At 40.8% G+C, this 17,890-nt stretch overlaps 1 protein-coding gene across 4 annotated transcripts in view; it reads left to right on the forward strand.

Moving 5' to 3' along the window:
* Positions 1-3,353: 3,353 nt before the first annotated feature.
* LOC125427657 (mitogen-activated protein kinase 9) overlaps positions 3,354-17,890 on the forward strand; it is a 56,887-nt gene continuing 42,350 nt past the window's right edge. For all 4 annotated transcript variants that reach the window (XM_048487191.1, XM_048487190.1, XM_048487193.1 and 1 more), the window contains exons 1-2: positions 3,354-3,458; positions 17,578-17,750. In XM_048487191.1, coding sequence (XP_048343148.1) covers positions 17,629-17,750 — 122 coding nt within the window. In that variant the 5' untranslated portion in view covers positions 3,354-3,458; positions 17,578-17,628. The remainder of the gene's footprint in view (positions 3,459-17,577; positions 17,751-17,890) is intronic.

Below are 17,890 nucleotides of genomic sequence, written 5' to 3' on the forward strand. Positions count from 1 at the left end.
GGGTAGCGAGTCTGGATTTTACCTAATTACTTTCTCTTCTAGTAAGATGACCAGAATATTATCATTTTATATTCTAGTAGCGAAGTTGGCATATACATATTAGCGAAGTTGGCAGATACTTAAAATCAGTGACTGTAATTATGAATGAGCAAGACAGATCTGTTTACAACCTCAAAGGGGCTGCAGGTTTGCAGAAAACTTTGAAATCTTTAAAAAATGGGGAATTTTAAAAACTAAAAATGATAAAAAAGAGGATCTGTAGCTTTAACCAATGAATTCCCTCACTCACTGTTAGTAGGCAACTACAGAGTTCAGGCTTGGTTCTACCAGTAAAAAGGGGGGGGGCCTTTCCAGGCCTACTTTGACTTTTGAAGGAGGACATCCTGGGTCTAAGCCTGACTAGGGTTGTCAGCTCCAGAGAAGGGGTTGTCTCTGGGCACCATTTCCCCCTGATATGCCTCTGCTCAGGAAGATATAGTGCCATAGAATCCACTCTCTAAAGCAGCCATTTCCCCCAAGAGGATAGATCTCTTGTCTGAAGTTCAGTTATAATTCAGGGAGATTTCCAGGTCCCACCTGCAGGCAGGCTACCCAAAGCCTGGCAGCAGCCTCTAGGTTACTTGATACTGCCTGACTTATATGACACAATTCAACCTGGCTGCTTGCTACTGTCCAATAGTAGCCATCCTGGGAATGCCAGTATGATGTAGTGGTCAGAACTTCAGAGCAGGGTCTGGGAGGACTAGGTTCGAATCTCTATTTTGCTATAGAAGCTCACTGGGTGATTATGGACCAGTCACCTGTTTTCAGTCTAATCTACCTCACAGGGTTGTTGTGTGGATATAAAGGCAGAGAGGAGACTAATGTAAACTGCTTTAGTCTCCACTGTAGAGAAAGATTTTAGTTTTCCAAAATTGAAGGTGGGAGAGGGGGGAGTGGAGATGGAAAACGTAAGACAGATGGGCAGATAAAGGTAGGTTGGCTATTGGTTGGGTTGGAGGGAGTGTTTCCAACTCCAGGTGGGGAAAATCTTGGAGATCTGAAAGGTGGAGCTTGGGAAGGGTAGGGTTTGAGGACGAAAGGGACATCAGAATAGTATAATGCCATAGACTCCATCCTCCAAGGCAGCCATTTCCTCCAGAGGAACTAGTGTTGCCAACCTCCGGGTGTGGGCTATAGACCACCCAGAATTTCATCTGATCTCCAGATTATGGAGTTCAGTTCCCCTGAAGAAAATGGCTGCTTTGAAGGGTGGAGTCTATGGAATGATACCATTCTGAGGTTGCTTCCCTCCCCAAACCTCAGAGAATTAGGGGGAAAGGGGAAGAAGCAAAGGTGGGGAGAATGAGATAGCTGATTCCACAAGTTTCTTGTGGGTCCCTACTTGTTATATCTAATACTAAAGTCTTGGCCAATATAATGAAAATATCGAACTGGGGCCACCCACAGACAGGGAAGAGGTTTCCATGTACTTTGGGGGTCTTCTAAGATATGCAGAAAAATGACCTTGTAAATTAATCAAAATTAAAGTGATCCCTGCTCCCCAAACAGCTTGATGAGAACTGCCATATGCTCCATCAGGGGTATTTTTTTATTTATTTTAAAAACTTTACATCTCTTCCTTCAAAATGCTTGGAACAGCTATAGAGAGATTGGACACTGTTGACTGCCTCATTTACATCCTTAACCAGAGGCTCCTGCTTTTTTTAACCCCGCCCACTTCAGTTCTATTCAAAATTCTACTAAAATGCTTTAACTATATATAGTTTGTATGGGTGAGACTGTCATCCCTTAATTTTAACTAAAAGGTGGACAACTACCGGCACAATCCTAAACAGTGTTACACCTTTTAAAATCCATTGAAGTTAATAAGCTTAGATGGTAAACTCTGCTTAGCTGCATATTTTTTTTTATTATTATGAAAGCTTCCATAGGTTCAATATAGGTATGTTTATTAACTTGTATGTTTATATTTAAAATCCCTTTTTAAAAGGCGAAATATGAGATGGTTGACAGATATTAAATAAAAGGTTATGAAACCAGGTGAACAGAAGGGCCCTTGCCATATTTCACTGGGATTATTGCAGAAACAGGGGACAGCTTTGAAAAAGGACACATTAAATCAAATTACAGAGAATGGTTTTCAGAGCCATTGATTTGTTCTGAATGACTACAGGATTATTTGAATCTAAATGGATACTGGAAACTATTAACACAGATGAATGGTTAATTGCAAGATGATTGTTACCAACTTGCCTCCAAATTGCTGACCAAAAAGCCTCTGCTGACTATAATGTCTCTTATGGCAAATTTTATTTCAATTACATTTATGTATGTTACTTATATTCCACCATTCTCACTAGGACTCAGACTACAGAGTGAGCCAGTACAAACAACAGATTGGACATCCAGTAAATAATATAATAGGATTAAGATTGGAGAAGTCTGGCATCAACCAAAAACAGAACTGAAGCAAAACATAACTATCAGGCACATTAATTGATGCAATAATTCCATAGTAAGATCTTACTTATCCTGACCCACGTGCACCAGTCCAGCCCAGCCCAATTTCATCCGATCTTGTAGGTTAAGCAAAGTTGCCCTTGGTTAGAATTTGGAGGAAATTTAATGTCTAATACTGTTCAGTACGTCCAGTATTCTTGTACTTCTTTGCTGTTCTACCTAAAAAAATGTCTGCTCTACAAATTGCCTAGCAACAATAAGTATATAATACATCTACTAGGTCTGGAAAAGTATTGTAAATGCTTTTTCAATGAAGAAAATAAATCATGGTCTGCCATGTGGAGACAACCCTGGAGATCAGCTTGAAATCAACCATTCATTCGGGCTTTAACAAGTATACATTCCTAAAAATACACTTCAAATGTCGACTGACATTTGAGTTGTGGGGCACCCGTGACTTTTCTCTTTAACATTTTGATGTTCGCCTACGGCATTTTCTCAAATCGTGACAGGGGGACCTCATTCATGTTAAACGTCACTACAGTTCGGAAGGTGAGGATGTGAGAGAAAAAAATCATCACAAAACGGAGCTCTGACGTCAAAAATGATGCCACTTTTTTGCAAGGCTGTATTGGAAGGCGCTTGACTGAGCCATCCTCACGTTACGTGACATCCTGAATCCCGCCGCTTTTTCCCTCGTAGGCAGGTGACGTTACCTCGAACGTCCCCCTCCCCGCCCCTCATAGTCACAGGGGGGGAAAAAACCTCGTCTCTTTACCTCATACAGCGCCCTTTAGGACACGCCTCCGAAGGCTGGTTGGCCAAGCCTAGGGAAATCCAAGCGCTGGTTGGTTTCCGCGTATGCTTGTCAGCATCGTAGCATCGTTGGGCCTGGTGCAGCTTGTGAGCGGCTGAAGGAGGCCATTGCAGCTGGAGCGGCTTTGACTGAGCTGGGTGAGGAGTCGGAGTCTCGGAGACGCTCGCCGTAGGGAAAGGTGAGCCGGTTGCCCTGGCTGGCGGGTATCTGGGGGACCAGCAGCGGGTGCGGTCGAGGAGACCATGAAGGGACAGAGATGCGAGGGGGAGGGAAAGGAGGGGGGGGGCGATGACGGCTGCATGGTGGAGGCTTCAGGTACCCTCCCCCACCCACAGCTGAGGCTGGGAACTTTCTCTGCAGGGCTGTCAGCCTCCCCGGCTGTGCGAGGGTGCACATTGGAGGCTCAGGCCGAAGCCTGCTTCCCGCCCTCCCCTTCTCTGTTTCCTCTCAGCCGAAGGAAGCTTAAGGGGAGAGGTCGTAGCTGGTGGCCTGGCGCATGCGATGAATGTGCAAAGATCCCCTGGTACCTTTCAGATAGCAGGGCTAAAACTTACGGAGGTGCTGCAAGCCAGAGCGGGCAAATTCCTTGCTCTAGGCGCCGGTGAAAGGCGGCGAAGTCCGTCTAGTCCAGTCACCCTTTTCCGTTGTCCCTCCGTGCTGCTGCCACTTTACAATTCGTGAAAAGGAAAAGAGTCTGGGGTGTTGCTGGTTTTTGACCAGCCAGTTTGTGCACACCTGTCCCAAGTATCTAACTGCATAACTAACAAGGTCTCATTCATAGTCTAGGAAGAGTACTACTGTAGCGAAGGAAGACATTTACACAGGCTGCTCTTGTCCTTTACATCTGGATAAGCATCTCTGGGCAAGCTGGTATATATGAAAATATTATTAAATTGAAAGCAGAGTGAGGGAGATTGACAGTGCAGTCCTAAATAGTTACATCCTTTAAGGCTGTTGACTTAAATGCATTTAGAAGGGTGTAACTGTGTCAACCTCCAGCCATTTGTTTACTTTATTTATGTTATTTGTAATCTGCCTTACTCAGACGCCAGGCAGGTTACATGCTGTACTATCAACATGATCAACAGATAGGGCATCCAGTAAGCAGTGTAATAAGACTGGGATTGTGGAAATCTGAAACAGAATTTATTAAGCAATGCAGAGAGTTTATAATAGGATAACAACAGATAGTATTCTCAGTTCACTGCCCCTTTCCCTCCACTAAGTCATGTTTAATAAAACATCTTTATAATGTGGTAGGTGGTAATGCAATATTGTATTATTTTTGTAAAAATGCCCTGTATAATTTGCATTGTTTCAGAGTGCCAGGAAAATGAAAGCTGTGTTGACCTCATCCAGGCAGTTCCATAAGGTGGAGGCCACAAGAGAGTATGCACATGTACAGACTGTTTATTGGTCTTGCCCATTTACAAGGTGGTACCTTAAAAAGGTTTTGAGAAGATTAGGAAAGTAGCAGAGTCAAGATAGGGAGCCATATTTTGAGCTAAACTAAATGGAAGAAAGCTTTTTTTTTTCAGCTCCTCCAGCAGTACTGTTGGATCCAGTATAGCTCCTAGGGTCTTAACTGAGCCACCAAGTGTCAGCTGAACCCCACTGATCTCTTCCTTCTCAACCAGTGTTGTCTGCAGTGTTGTCAGAATGTAGTTTCAAATTGTAAATCGGTAGCCCTTTAACCACAGTAGACCAGTTAGCAGGTCAGGACCACTACCTCATTACCTAAAGATCTCGATAAGGAGAAGCAGAGCTGGGTGTCTTCCGCCTGTGAATGACAGCCAACTCGCATACTATTAATGTTTGTCCTACGGGCTTTACATAGAGGTTAAACAGCATGCATGGGAGATATGGTTGCACCCTGTGGATGGTCCCGCCCTGATGACCATTGATCTGCAATGGCAACCCTTTGAATCCAGTCTGTGAGGAATGATATGAACCTGTCCAAAGTACATCCTGTGATGCTTATTTCTACCTCCAAATTCCGGAACAAGATGCATTTAAGGCCAGCAGAAGCAACAGCAGAACCGCAGAAGAGTCAAGGCGTATACCTGTGTTCAAACAGAGGTCATCATCTAAGCCACCAGGGGTACATCTGTCCCATAGCCAGGCATGAAGCCAGCCTTAAAATGACCCTTAGGGTTTCTTTCAGCATTTCCTTCAAATCAGCCATAATTATATGGTTCTTTAACTCTCACAAGGAAAGGTAATGATTATTCCAAACAGAATTATTGTTCAGTTCAGTAATTCACCATGGCTGTTAATGTGCTTGATATCGCTTGATAACATGTTTCTCTGGTCCAGGATGGTTGTTTTTAAGGTTATAAAATGTGGTATAAAATGTCTCACATTTGTGGGGCCCAAATTATTTTATTTTGGGGATAATGTCTTTGCATATAGGAATTACATTTTAAGAAAAATCAGTAGTTTCTTTGTGTATATTCAAGATAGAATTTTCACCAAGCAAAAGGTGAAAGGACTAAAAAACTCATACTGTAAGTGTTTGGTGAAAATTAATCCATAATGGAAAAAAATATACACAATTACATTCAGTGCTGCAATTAAAAGCAATATACTTACCTTGGTATGGCTGATCTGACCACCTTATCCCCACAGTTGTATTATCTAGACTATTGTAACACACTGTACATTTGTCTCCCCTCAAAATCAACTCAGAAACTTAGCTGGTATAGAATGTTCCAGCTCCACTACTATTGGCCACCAGACGGAGCATGCATATTACTCCCATTCTGCAGACACCTATTGGTTGCCCGTTTGTTACCAGGCTCAGTTTAACATATTGGCCGTAGCATACAAAGTTCTCCATGACTTTGGTCACTTTTATCTGTGGGGCCACTGCTCTATCATCCTCCACCACAACAACTTTGCTCATCTGAGCAGAGGCTTCTGAAGGTGTCAACCAGCTAATGGACAAAATCAACAGTGCCTTCTCTTTGTGGCCTCCATCTTATGGAATAACCTGTCTGAGGACCTTGGGAAGATTTGCATTCTCTTGGCTTTCTGCAATTATGCAAAACTGAATTGAAGTTTTTCTGTGCAAGTAATAGGGTTTCACTGTACAACATGGTTCACAAATTTACTGGGATAAATTATTAGGGACTGTGGTTTATACTGCTGTGTATTTATTTATTTATTTTTGCCATCACAGCTGACTTATAGCAACCCTGTAGGGTTTTTAAGGCAGGAGATGTTCAGAGGTGGCTTGCCATTGCCCCCCCCCCCCCCCCGACTCTTACATTCCTTGGAGGTTGCCCATCCAAATACTAACCAGGTCTGAGTCTGTGTGGCTTTTGAGATCTCACAATGCAGTCAGGGCTAGGGTCCTGCGGGTCGAGGGCCAGAATCCACCTATCAGTTCTCAACATGGCCAATTGGCCATACCTGACAGAGGCTGGACGGGACCTGTAGTTCCTGAACATCTGGAGAGCCGCGAGAGGTTCCTCATCCCCTGGCCAGCCAGAGGTAGGGAACACGCGGCTCTCCAGATGTTCAGGAACTACAAAGAATTCCCATCGGCCTACCAGCATGGCCGGTGTTATGCGGCAGAGAGCTGATGGGAATTGTGGTTCTAATTTATCTGGAGCTCTAGGCTAACCAGATGTAGGGAACCTCGCGGCTCTCCAGATGTTCAGGAACTACAATTCCCATCAGCCCCTACCAGCATGGCCAATTGGCCACTGACAGAAGGCTGATGGGAGTGCGGACCTGGACGTGGGACCCTGGAAGCTTCTTCTGCAATCTATCCAGATCGTGGCTGGACTTAGATATACTGATACACTGCTGTGTATAACCTACTGTAAGCAGGATCCTATTAAGTAATTTTGTACCTCTTAATGTGTCATGTAAATGCTTAATGCTGCTTATTCTTCAGCTCTCTCTTGTGATCCCAGACTTCTAACAATCCCAATGTATTGTTATGCATTCTTTATTAAATGTTCCATTTTGTTTATTTGTACTGACTCACTATTTGTAATCTGCCTTCAGTTTCTGTGAGAAAGAAGCACTATAAATAACATGACACAGCCAAATATTCCAGAACTGTCTAGCTTCAATCATGTACCCTCTGGAATAAAATGTTCTTAATGCTGCAAATGAAGGTGTCATCCACATCCTCTGTGTTGGACTCTTCAAAAGGAATGGGCCTACCACAGGGAAAGATGTGAAAATGAGAAATAATGCTTGGTTAAGTAATGTTCCAGGTTAGCCAGTAAGTGCATGTCTAAATGTAGAAATACAAATCCAGTGTGCTTTTCCACTGGATAAATCCATGGCATATTCTGTACAGCTGAGATACATTCTAGAGCTGTGTTTCTACATTTAAAAGGACAAATATCTGTAAGAATGTTGAACAAGCAGCTCATTTCTATATGTATTTGTTCAAAGGTAAGTTTGGTGGGATTTACTCTCAAGTGTATGTAAAACTAGTCCTAAAACTGCTTTATAAGTTACGATTTTGCTACATGGCAATAACGTGCTACATAGGCAATAACTTAAATCTACCTTATGTAGGTTGCCATTTGTAATGACCCAGCATGTCTATGTTACGGTATAAGCATGCATGCATGAGTACAAGTGGCTGCTGTTTCCCAATACATGTATATTCTTCCGACTACATTATGGGGGTTCATTATAAGTGTATTGTATGATGAGTAGACAGTATTTATTGCCCAAGTGTTAGAAAAAATGCAGCATTTGCCTGTGAAGAAGTTGGTATCCCGGTAAATGGGCAGGGAGAGAAAGAAGGGTTGCCCTTGGCTAAGCTTGCCAGCATCTCAGGGGGTCATGGTTGGTGACTATGTAGGTCTGTGAGGTGATGCTGGGCATAAGCCATGCTTTTTGCCTTCTTCCGTAACACTGACCACAGCAGTGCTGAGACACAGGACATGAAGCTGACTGGTTTACTGCTGTTGGTTTGCTGCTGTTGTCGCATATGTGGGCGTTTCTTGCCCCTGCATTCTATGTTGTTTATTATGCATAAGTGTTTTTATATCATCTAAGAATTACTACAACGTAGCCTTGTATGTAAAACCACAGCCTAAGAAATTGCTAATTCACCTGCAACAGGTAACTCTGTTTCTTCAGTTACAAAAACCCAAAGTACACATGTATTTCAATATGTAAAGCACATAAATATTAGTTTTGCCCTCCAATTACATGCACTTTTTTCTTTTCCTTTTTTTTTGTTTTTGTTGGAGTGTCTTTAAAGCTACAAAGACACCTCATTGGAAAAAAGGGGGAAAGACCTGTGTGTGGAATCGGAAGGCAAAACTAACTTTATGTGTGTGCTTTACAAATTGAAATGGCGGACGACTGCATTGCAAGCAGAGGAAACCTCCATGGGAAATGCAACCAATGATGGATAGCATGGAGGATCTCAAGTGGAAGAAAATGGCAGGCACAACCAAAATGAAAGTGAGAGCTTCTAAAGGGGTGGGGAATACAATGTTTCCAGTGCTCCACACAGTGAGCAAGAAACATTCGGAAAACATTTCAGGAAAAACATGTCGCTAGTTAAGCGTTTCAAAATAAAATGTTTTGAGTAAAAATAAGACATTTTGCAAATCTTTTGAGCAAAAAGCTGTGCAGAATTCCTTCAGGAAACGTTTTATATTCCAACCTCAAAATGCTTTATTAGTATTATGCAGAAATGGCCACAGTTTTATATTTAATATTTATATTACAGTGCAGGGTTTGGGTGAAATGAGGATCCAGTCCAATGAATAAATGGTCCAATTGCAACATGTGTCCAACTCTATTGATTAATTCTGTTCTGCAAATTTATCTGGATACTGTGTAAAAACATGTAAGGTGCGATATTTACTTTTTGTAGTGAGCTAACCACCTCTGGTCCATCTTGAGTCCTAGTCTAATAATGTCAAACATTCATGATGTTTGTTCAGTTTTCAGATGTTGAATATTCTGTTTTGCTTTTGGAGGCAGGTATGAAGACATATCCGTTTGCTCTGGCCAATTGGTGTATGTTTTTATTTGTTTCTTTTCTCTATCATAGTTCCATAACGATTTTTAATTGCATGCTGATCTTAATGCCTTTATCTTCCAAACCTGTATATATATTTGGTGCATTTGTGTTTGTATGAAGCTGCTTTTATTACCTGATAGTACAGAATTTGACTTCTTTCAGCTTTTTTTTTTTTTTTGCTTCTGGATTCTGATATTTTGCTGGGTTGATTTTGTAACCTTAGTATACCTAAATTTGCAGTTGCACAGTGCCCCAGTAACCTTTTGGCATACGGTAATTGTATCAAATAAATAAATACATTTGTTCCCTGTTGGGCCTGTTCTATAGATGGTGGCTACTGGATATATGTTTAGCTTTACCAAGCTACCTTTTCATTTCTATAGCTAAGTATTGTAGTTTTAGGAAATTTGTTGTATATTCTGCCACTGTTTGTTTCTATTGAAAGGACTAGCACAAATACAGCTGTATCTTTGACATTGCCTGTAGTCAGTGATTTGTGCGCTGTGTTCTGGATGGTAGTTGAAAGCAAGTAGCACAACAAAGTTATCAGAAAATTTCTGATTTAAAGTTATTTATCTGTCCATAATTTAATTATATAGAAAGTGAACTTGCTGCATGGGTTGGTGTGGGCTTACACTGATGGTAGCAACTATAATGATCATCGAGTCTTTTGTGTCTGGAATAACAGTTAAGAGACAGGAAATTTATTCTATTTTGTAGAGGATAATCCCAGAATGACATAGGAATTTCAGTTAAAGGTACAAACCTAATTAAGAAGAGAATTGTTAATCATGCAGCAAGCATAATCAGTGCACAAACTTTGGGGCGGGATGTGGTTACATTCTACCACAGCCCAGGAGGTGAAGGGGCATGGATTGAGCTGCTGCTGGCATGATATGATTATCTGTCATTTCAGAAACAGGGAATGTTCTTTGATATTTCGTGAGTTGGTTAGTATTGGGGGAGGGGAGATCATGTGTATCAGAAGGTACCAAGTCTAGAGAAATAATGCTTTGGTCCTGAACTTAAAAACTTTGTAACTGATGCAATATATTAATGACTTAAGATTTAAGAAAAAGGAATAGTCTGGACCCCATTAACCAGTCAATTATTTCTTTATATTAATATTAGCTGAATTACTTGTTCAGTATTTTATTATGAATCAGTTTAAGCAAATCCTGTTGGGTGGAAGAGGGAACCCACAGCAAAATATTGCGGAACACACCAGCTTGTCCAATCATCCAAGCCATGATTTGGAAGACTGTAAATAATTATCTAATTTCTATGTTTAGTACTATTTCCAGTTTGCCATGATGCTCAGATTGGAAAACCATGGTTACCAGTTCTCAGATATTCAAACATCACCCACTACTTGATAGTGTTTTTGTTGATATGTTGCTTTAGATTTAACACAAAGTTCTCTCACAGTATTTGACAGGACAATACTAAGGACAATTCTTTCTTAAAATACATTTGTTTTCTTAAAATAAATTAGTTCTAGAGGCTTCTACTTTAATCTACAAAACAATTTGCATACAGTCATAAAATCCAACACAATACACGTGTGTGTGTGTATGATGCGCACACACATGTTAAATGCTGTCAAGCAACTTCAGACTTATGATGTAGGAATTAATGACTGTCCAAAGGTTCCATAGTTAACCTTACTCAGGTTTGCATACTGAGGGTCATGGTTTCCTTTATTCAGTCAATCCATCTCACGCTTTATTAAAGCATTCAGTATTTTCAGTGTTATAAGGTTTAGACCAGGGGTGGGGAACCTGCGGCTCTCCAGATGTTCAGGAACTACAATTCCCATCAGTTAGACTCCTAACTTTATCCAAACCTTCTGGCAGATGTACCTACTGTGACTATAAGAGAGTTTCTGTCCAAATAATATGTTTATTTCAGAATGTATTTTCTGCCTTCAGTTTTTTTTCCTACCTCTTAGATGACAAAAATTTTAAATGCATGTGTTGTAATAGCACTGGATGCAGCAATTTGCAACACTTTTTCAATAATTAAGTATGTTTACAATCTTTCTTACAGAGAATTGAGAAAAAAGACAGGGAAAGGAAGAAAAGGAGAGGGGGAGGTCCCTTCCTCATGAGTTTCTGGTGGTCCCCATTTGTTATTAATCATACAGTGACAAATTATTGAGAACAAATGGGACATTTGGAGCTAAATAAGTTCCTTTTGTTCATTGAATTAGAAACCTCAAGATGTTTTGCTCTGAATTCTACCGTGCTGACTAGTGGGGTAGTGTGGAGTGATTTTACCCTTACTTTCTCCATGGTATGGTTAAAGAGTTGGTTCAGGGAGAGTTGGTATTGGTCATGCATCTCTTGACCCTTACACACCATTCCAGAATGCCAGAATCACTTGGATGCTTTGTCATTAGAATCTTAGTCCGCAATTTGGAGGAAGTGCTTTTTCTGCTTACAGGGACAAGATGATCAAATTTGCTGTGAAAAGGAAGTGGATATTGCCAGTAATATTCTGTACGTGCAATATTCTCTGCTTTTGTTGATGGTAATCACTATGGTATATATTCACTTTAATAACCAAGTTGAATCTATTATAACATATTTGTATTTACAGTACAGCGTGGTTACAATTAAACAGGAAACCAATTTTAGTGAAACTGATTTTCATTCAAGTAACTCTTAGCTAGTATATGGCCAGAAAGAGCGCTCATCAGTGGCTCATTTTCATCCTGGAGAGAAGTGGGTAGTGAAGTGCCACAGGGTTCTGTCCTGGGCCCAATGATGTTCAATATTTTTATTAGTCACTTGGGTAATGAAACAGAGGGGATGTTGATCAAATTTGCAAATGATACCAAATTAGGAGGGGTAGCTAAAACCTGGAGGACAGGGGCAGGATTCAAAATGATCTGGTCAGATTAAAGAGCTGGGCCAAGCTAACAAAATGAATTTCAACAGAGATAAATGTAAGATTCTACATAGGCAGAAAAAATGAAATGCAGAGATATAGAATGGGTGACATCTGGCTTGACAACACTACATGTGAAAGGGGTCTGGGAGTCTTAGTAGACCACAAACTGAACATGAGTCAGCAGTGTGATATGACAGCCAAGAAAGCCAATGCAATTCTGGGATTCATCAATAAGACTCTACTCTGCATTGGTCAGACCTCACCTAGAGTACTGTGTTCAGTTCTGGACACCACAATTTAATACCACAATTGACAAGCTGGTACGTGTCCAGAGGAGGGCAACCAAAATGGTAAAAGATCTGGAATCCATGCCCTACGAAGAGAGGCTTAGGGAGCTGGGGATGTTTAGTCTGGAGAAGTGAAGATTAAAGGGGGATATGATAAGCTATGTTTAAATATTTGAAGGGATACCACGTTGAAGAGGGTGCAAGCTTAGTTTCTGCTGCCTCGGAGATTAGGACACGAAGTAATGGATTCAAGGTGCAGGAAAAGAGATTCCACCTAAACATTAGGAAGAACTTTCTGACTGGTTAGGGCTGTTTGACAGTGAAATTCACTGCCTCGGAGAGTGGCAAAGTCTCCTCTTTGGAGGTTTTAAAACAGAGGCTGGATGAACATATGTCGGGAGTGCTTTGATTGTGTGTTCCCTGCATGGCAAGGGGTTGCACTTGAGGGCCCTTGTGATCTCTTCCAACTTCCAATTCTAGAATACAACCAATAAGATCAACAAGAGGTTCACACCCTCTTGCTGCTTCACTCTGGGAATGAATCTGAATGTTCTTGTTAGAACATTTTAAACATTAATCATTTTCTGCACAAAAATTTTCATATGGGCATGAAAGAGGAATGTGCATTTCACATTCAGACCTTCTCAACCTGTGTAGAAGACTCAGTATTTAAAACAGAAAAAAAGGGATTAATGCTTTAATGTGATGTGGACAGTGGATCTAGTTTTATTGGTTTTGTATATACTGAGACAAGAAGATCTTGTTATTCCACCTCAGATTCAGAATAAAAAACCCAAACGTAGTCAAGATGTTTGATTAGAACATCTACAGCAGGGGTGTCCAATTCTGACCCTCCAGATGTTCATGAACTACTATTCCCATTAGCACAATGCTGGCGGGGGTGGATGGGAATCATATAAACATCTGGAAGGCCAGAGTTGGACAGCCCTGATATGCAGCACTCCCCTGCAGCAGCTTGTGAGGCTTCCTGTGTTCCTGAAATGTTGTTCTTCTGATCTTCTACCTTTTCTTGACCAGAATTTATTTCCAATATTTTATATTTATTAAATATGAAATGCAGAGGAAGAAATGATACTGTTGTGTTGTTGAATGCTTTCATGGCTGGAATCAACTGAGTGGTGTGAGTTTTCCAGCTGTGCGGCTACAGTCTGGTGGTTTTTGCTCCTAATAGTTCACCCGCATATATGGCTGGCATCTTCAAAGGCATGTCAGATTTATAGCTCTCCACACTATGCCATGGAAAGAAACACATCTTACTGTGACTTGCCCCTGAAGATGCCAGCTATAGATGCAACTGAAACATTAGGAGCAAAAGCTACCAGACCATGGTCACTCAGCCCAGAAAACCTACAAGACCCAAATACTAATGTTACTTTAAGAATGCTGTTAGTAAAAAGCTCTTTAAAAAGCTCTTAAAATTACATCACGGGTGACTTGCACAGTGAGCCTGTTTCTCTGCTTTGGCTTGGTTTGAGTAGCATGGTTATAAAGAGCATCCGCTTAACATCATCCCTTATTCGTCCTGTTTCTCTGTTTCTCTGTTTTCTCTCCCTCACTTTGCTGTGATCCTTTCCAAACCTGATTTTGCACAGTCTTTCTGGAAAGACCAAGTCAAAGCATCTTTGGATGCTGTATGGATGGGAAGGTGTTCATTTTGCAGATATTTATTTATTTATTTATTTATTTATTTATTTATTTATTTATTTATTTATTTATTTATTTATTTATTTATTTATTTATTTATTTATTATTTGGCTTTATTAACCGCTCCACCCCGATAGGGCTCCGGGCGGTGTACAACATTATTCCATAAACGCAAAAACTATAATAAGGGAGCAAATAAAATAAAATTAAACAGGCTCCAATAAATGCAAAAACTAAACCCCATTAAAACAGCGAACAATATACAAAAGGCGCCCAGCAATAAAACCCCCCATTAAAACCCTCCCAAGAAAAAGGGGGTAATGGCAAGTCCCACTGATGTTCAAGGGACCCCCGGAAAAGCCGGGAGGGGGAGGGGGCACATCAGCAGCCAGACGCTCCAAAAGCCCGGTGGAACAACTCAGTCTTACAGGCCCTGCGGAACTCACCCAAATCCCGCAGGGCCCGGACAGCTGGAGGGAGAGTGTTCCACCAGGCAGGGGCCAGGGCCGTAAAGGTCCTGGCCTGAGTGGAGGCCAGCAGCATCATTCTACCTCACCCCCCACATGTACGAGAGGGCTTTTAAAAAATGAGAATTTTTACATGAGAATTTAATTATAATGATCTTTTAATATAATTTACTTTCATATTTAAAAAAGTTAAGTCTCTAGCCCTTTTCGTTGTGGAGGCTATATATTTTCTCTTACAACTTTACAACAAACGTGGTGAGATACTGCTGTGTAAGTTCTGTAGCCACTGTTCCACTACAAAAGCTTATGCATTCACAGCTGTAATGAGAATTACCTGAAATAGTCTCCATTGGCTTGTTTAGTGAAATATTCAGTATGTTAAAACTATTTCAAGAGTTTGGTTAGTGTTTGTTTAAAAGTCCTTTGAAGACAATTGTAAAGTCTTATATTGTTTGTTTTCAAGCTACATTATTTTATGACTGCTGGCTTTCTGTCACAGTGTTTTCTTTGTTACCTCTTATTTACTGTGCTTATAAGTAGAATATTTTTCCATGGTTAATGTGGCTACAACAATGCTGAAATATGGATGTGGCATTAATTTTGCACAAAGGGGCATAGCAGCAAAACAACTCTACTCTAAATGGAAACCTATTTGACACTATTTACAAAGCTGACATTAGTATTTGATTTACTTGGAGCTCTAGATTTGGTAAAAAATGGGAATTGTTTGATATGGTACAACACGGTGAAATCACACTTGATCTTTCATGGATATGACATGTTTTGATTGATTCAGTCACTTATAGAAAGTTTTCTGTGTATGTTTAAAATGGAAGAATTGGTGTTCAGACTTGTTCTATACGCAGTTGCTATGTCTCTTTCAAAGCCTTAGGTACCAAAATCTGTATATATATTTAGTGGGACTAACCCTTTACTATGGCTACACAACAATTTTTCACTGATGTTGTGTTTGCTGTCTTGTCAAAACATGAGTTGGTTTTATGTTTGTTACACATTTGTCCTTCCTTCAAAGAACTCAGGGGATTATAAATGCAGTCTTATCAGATATAATGATGTATTTCTTTTCACTGACTGACATTTCTTTCATTGGTCCTTTTTAAAAAAAATCAAACAAATCTGGCTTGTAGGAAAAGGCGAAATTCATGGGCCTGTTTTCCACACCCTAAGGCAGTAGTACTTACTGCATGCATGCAAGCAACATGTGCCTGTTTCCCATGCCCCTTTTGGTGTGAAAGGGCCAAAAGGCTCTTTCAATTTTGGGTTTGCTCCATAAAATCACAGACACACTAGAAGTGGTGTGGGACAAGCTATACAAAAATCTTTAAAGGGCCAAAGGACACTAGAGGAAGTAAAGAGAGACTGTCTGGGAGACAGTAGGAGAATATTTCTCTTTGCCAAGAGAGGGAGCAAAACATGGTGAAAGGTAAAGGTAATAATGCATGCAAATAGACAACAACATTAAAATAGATACAAAGATACAAAAGAAAATCAAGTAATATTTATAGTTACAGTAAAATATGTTATTTGGAGGGGGAAATGTGTAACAGCCCCATCTAAGGGGAGCTGAAACTGCCGGTGGAAGCAACGTAGGACCCCCCCACCCCCCCGGACACTTATGTCAGTGGGAGGGCAATCCTGCTGCCGTGCAGACTCCACTGCTGTCTCCTGGTTCTGGAGTTCAGTGGTAGACTGTGCCAGTGTCACAGGGCCATTTCCACTGGCGTAGTGAGGGCAGGCAGGGGGAGGTACCGACATTAGTCAGCTTCTTCCTGATCAATCACTGTATTATGCGGGTGGCTAGGAGTCCTGACTTACAGAACCTCAACTGGGGGCATAAGGTGGGTGTAGGGCAATGTGGTTCCTTGGCAGCGGCGGCAGCGGGAAGCCCCTTTAGGAATGGCAGGATAGGGTGGCTGGCCACCCAGCTTGTGGATGGGACTGTAAGCCATGGAGTGGATGCTTCTTGGTTTGTGGTGGTTGCAAATGCATCTTTTCCATGAGCCTCACAGTGAGTACTGCCCCTAAAATTTCTTACATCTTTCAAAACATTTTCAGTAATACCTTCCTCTCTTCTGATTTCTGCTGACATCTGTTGAAAAAGAGAACAGGATGGGGGGTTGGGGAGGTAGTTGGGCGTGAGGCTGGGAGAGAGGTATGTAGTCATCCTTTTTGAGTTGCCTGCCCCAGAATTCCTTCTGACCCTTGGAGACTTCCAGTAGTGACTAATGATACAAGCACACAAGTGGGCCTAGAAAATTACAAGGTGGAATTAGTTACTTGTTTCTGGTTTATCAGTTTGAATGGTTTTTCTGTTTCTATGTAAGAACTGCTTATGTATCTTGAATTTGTGGTGAAAAGTGCTGTAATGTTCTAGCTGACTAATGGCAACCCTGTGGTTTTCAAGGCAAGAGATGAACAGAGGTTTGCCATTGCCTGCCTCTTCGTAACAACCCTGAACTTTTTTTTATGGTATCCCATTTAAATACTAACCAGAACTAATTCTGCTTAATTTTTGTTTCTGGTGAGATTGGGATAGCTTGAGCCATCCGGGTCCAGGCTGCTCTTTTAGAGACCCCTTAGAAGGGAAGAAGCAGATTTATGCAGTGTACTAGCTAGTTTCTGTAAATTGCTTTTAATTGACCTTATGAGGTGGATGTTGATGCTGTAAATTTACCATTTGGCTGCTCAGATAGAAAAAAGCAAAGTGCATAATTGAATGACTTCATGTGTGTTACAAAAACTGTGGAGTCTGAATAATCTTATATTGCAATGATCCATCATTATACTAGTTCCTTTTTGGATAATCCATCATGTTGATTAAGCTTTAAAATAGGATAATAAATGCAAAGCCCCCTCCAACTCCAGCTCTTTCTTGGTTATCTGATAAAGAGAAAGATCACTCTTCAATAAATTTACATATTTTACTTTTTGGGTACTCTTTGTATATAGATCTTGAAAAGCGTGCCAGCTGTTGGGAGGCAACCTACATGACACTGCATCATGACCGAGAATAAATGTGACAGTCAGTTTTACAGCGTTCAGGTTGCAGACTCTACATTTACTGTACTGAAAAGATATCAGCAATTGAAGCCAATTGGCTCGGGGGCTCAAGGCATTGTTTGGTGAGTACTCTTAATCCAAAACAGATATTAGCAGTCAGGTACAATACATAAGATAAACTGCATATTTCCGGAATATAAATTATTCACAGTAAATTCAGATTAATGAAATGTTATACTTTCTGAAGTTCTAGAGCAGAATG

Source organism: Sphaerodactylus townsendi, linkage group LG03 (assembly GCF_021028975.2).
Source record: "Sphaerodactylus townsendi isolate TG3544 linkage group LG03, MPM_Stown_v2.3, whole genome shotgun sequence".
NCBI lineage: Eukaryota > Metazoa > Chordata > Lepidosauria > Squamata > Sphaerodactylidae > Sphaerodactylus > Sphaerodactylus townsendi.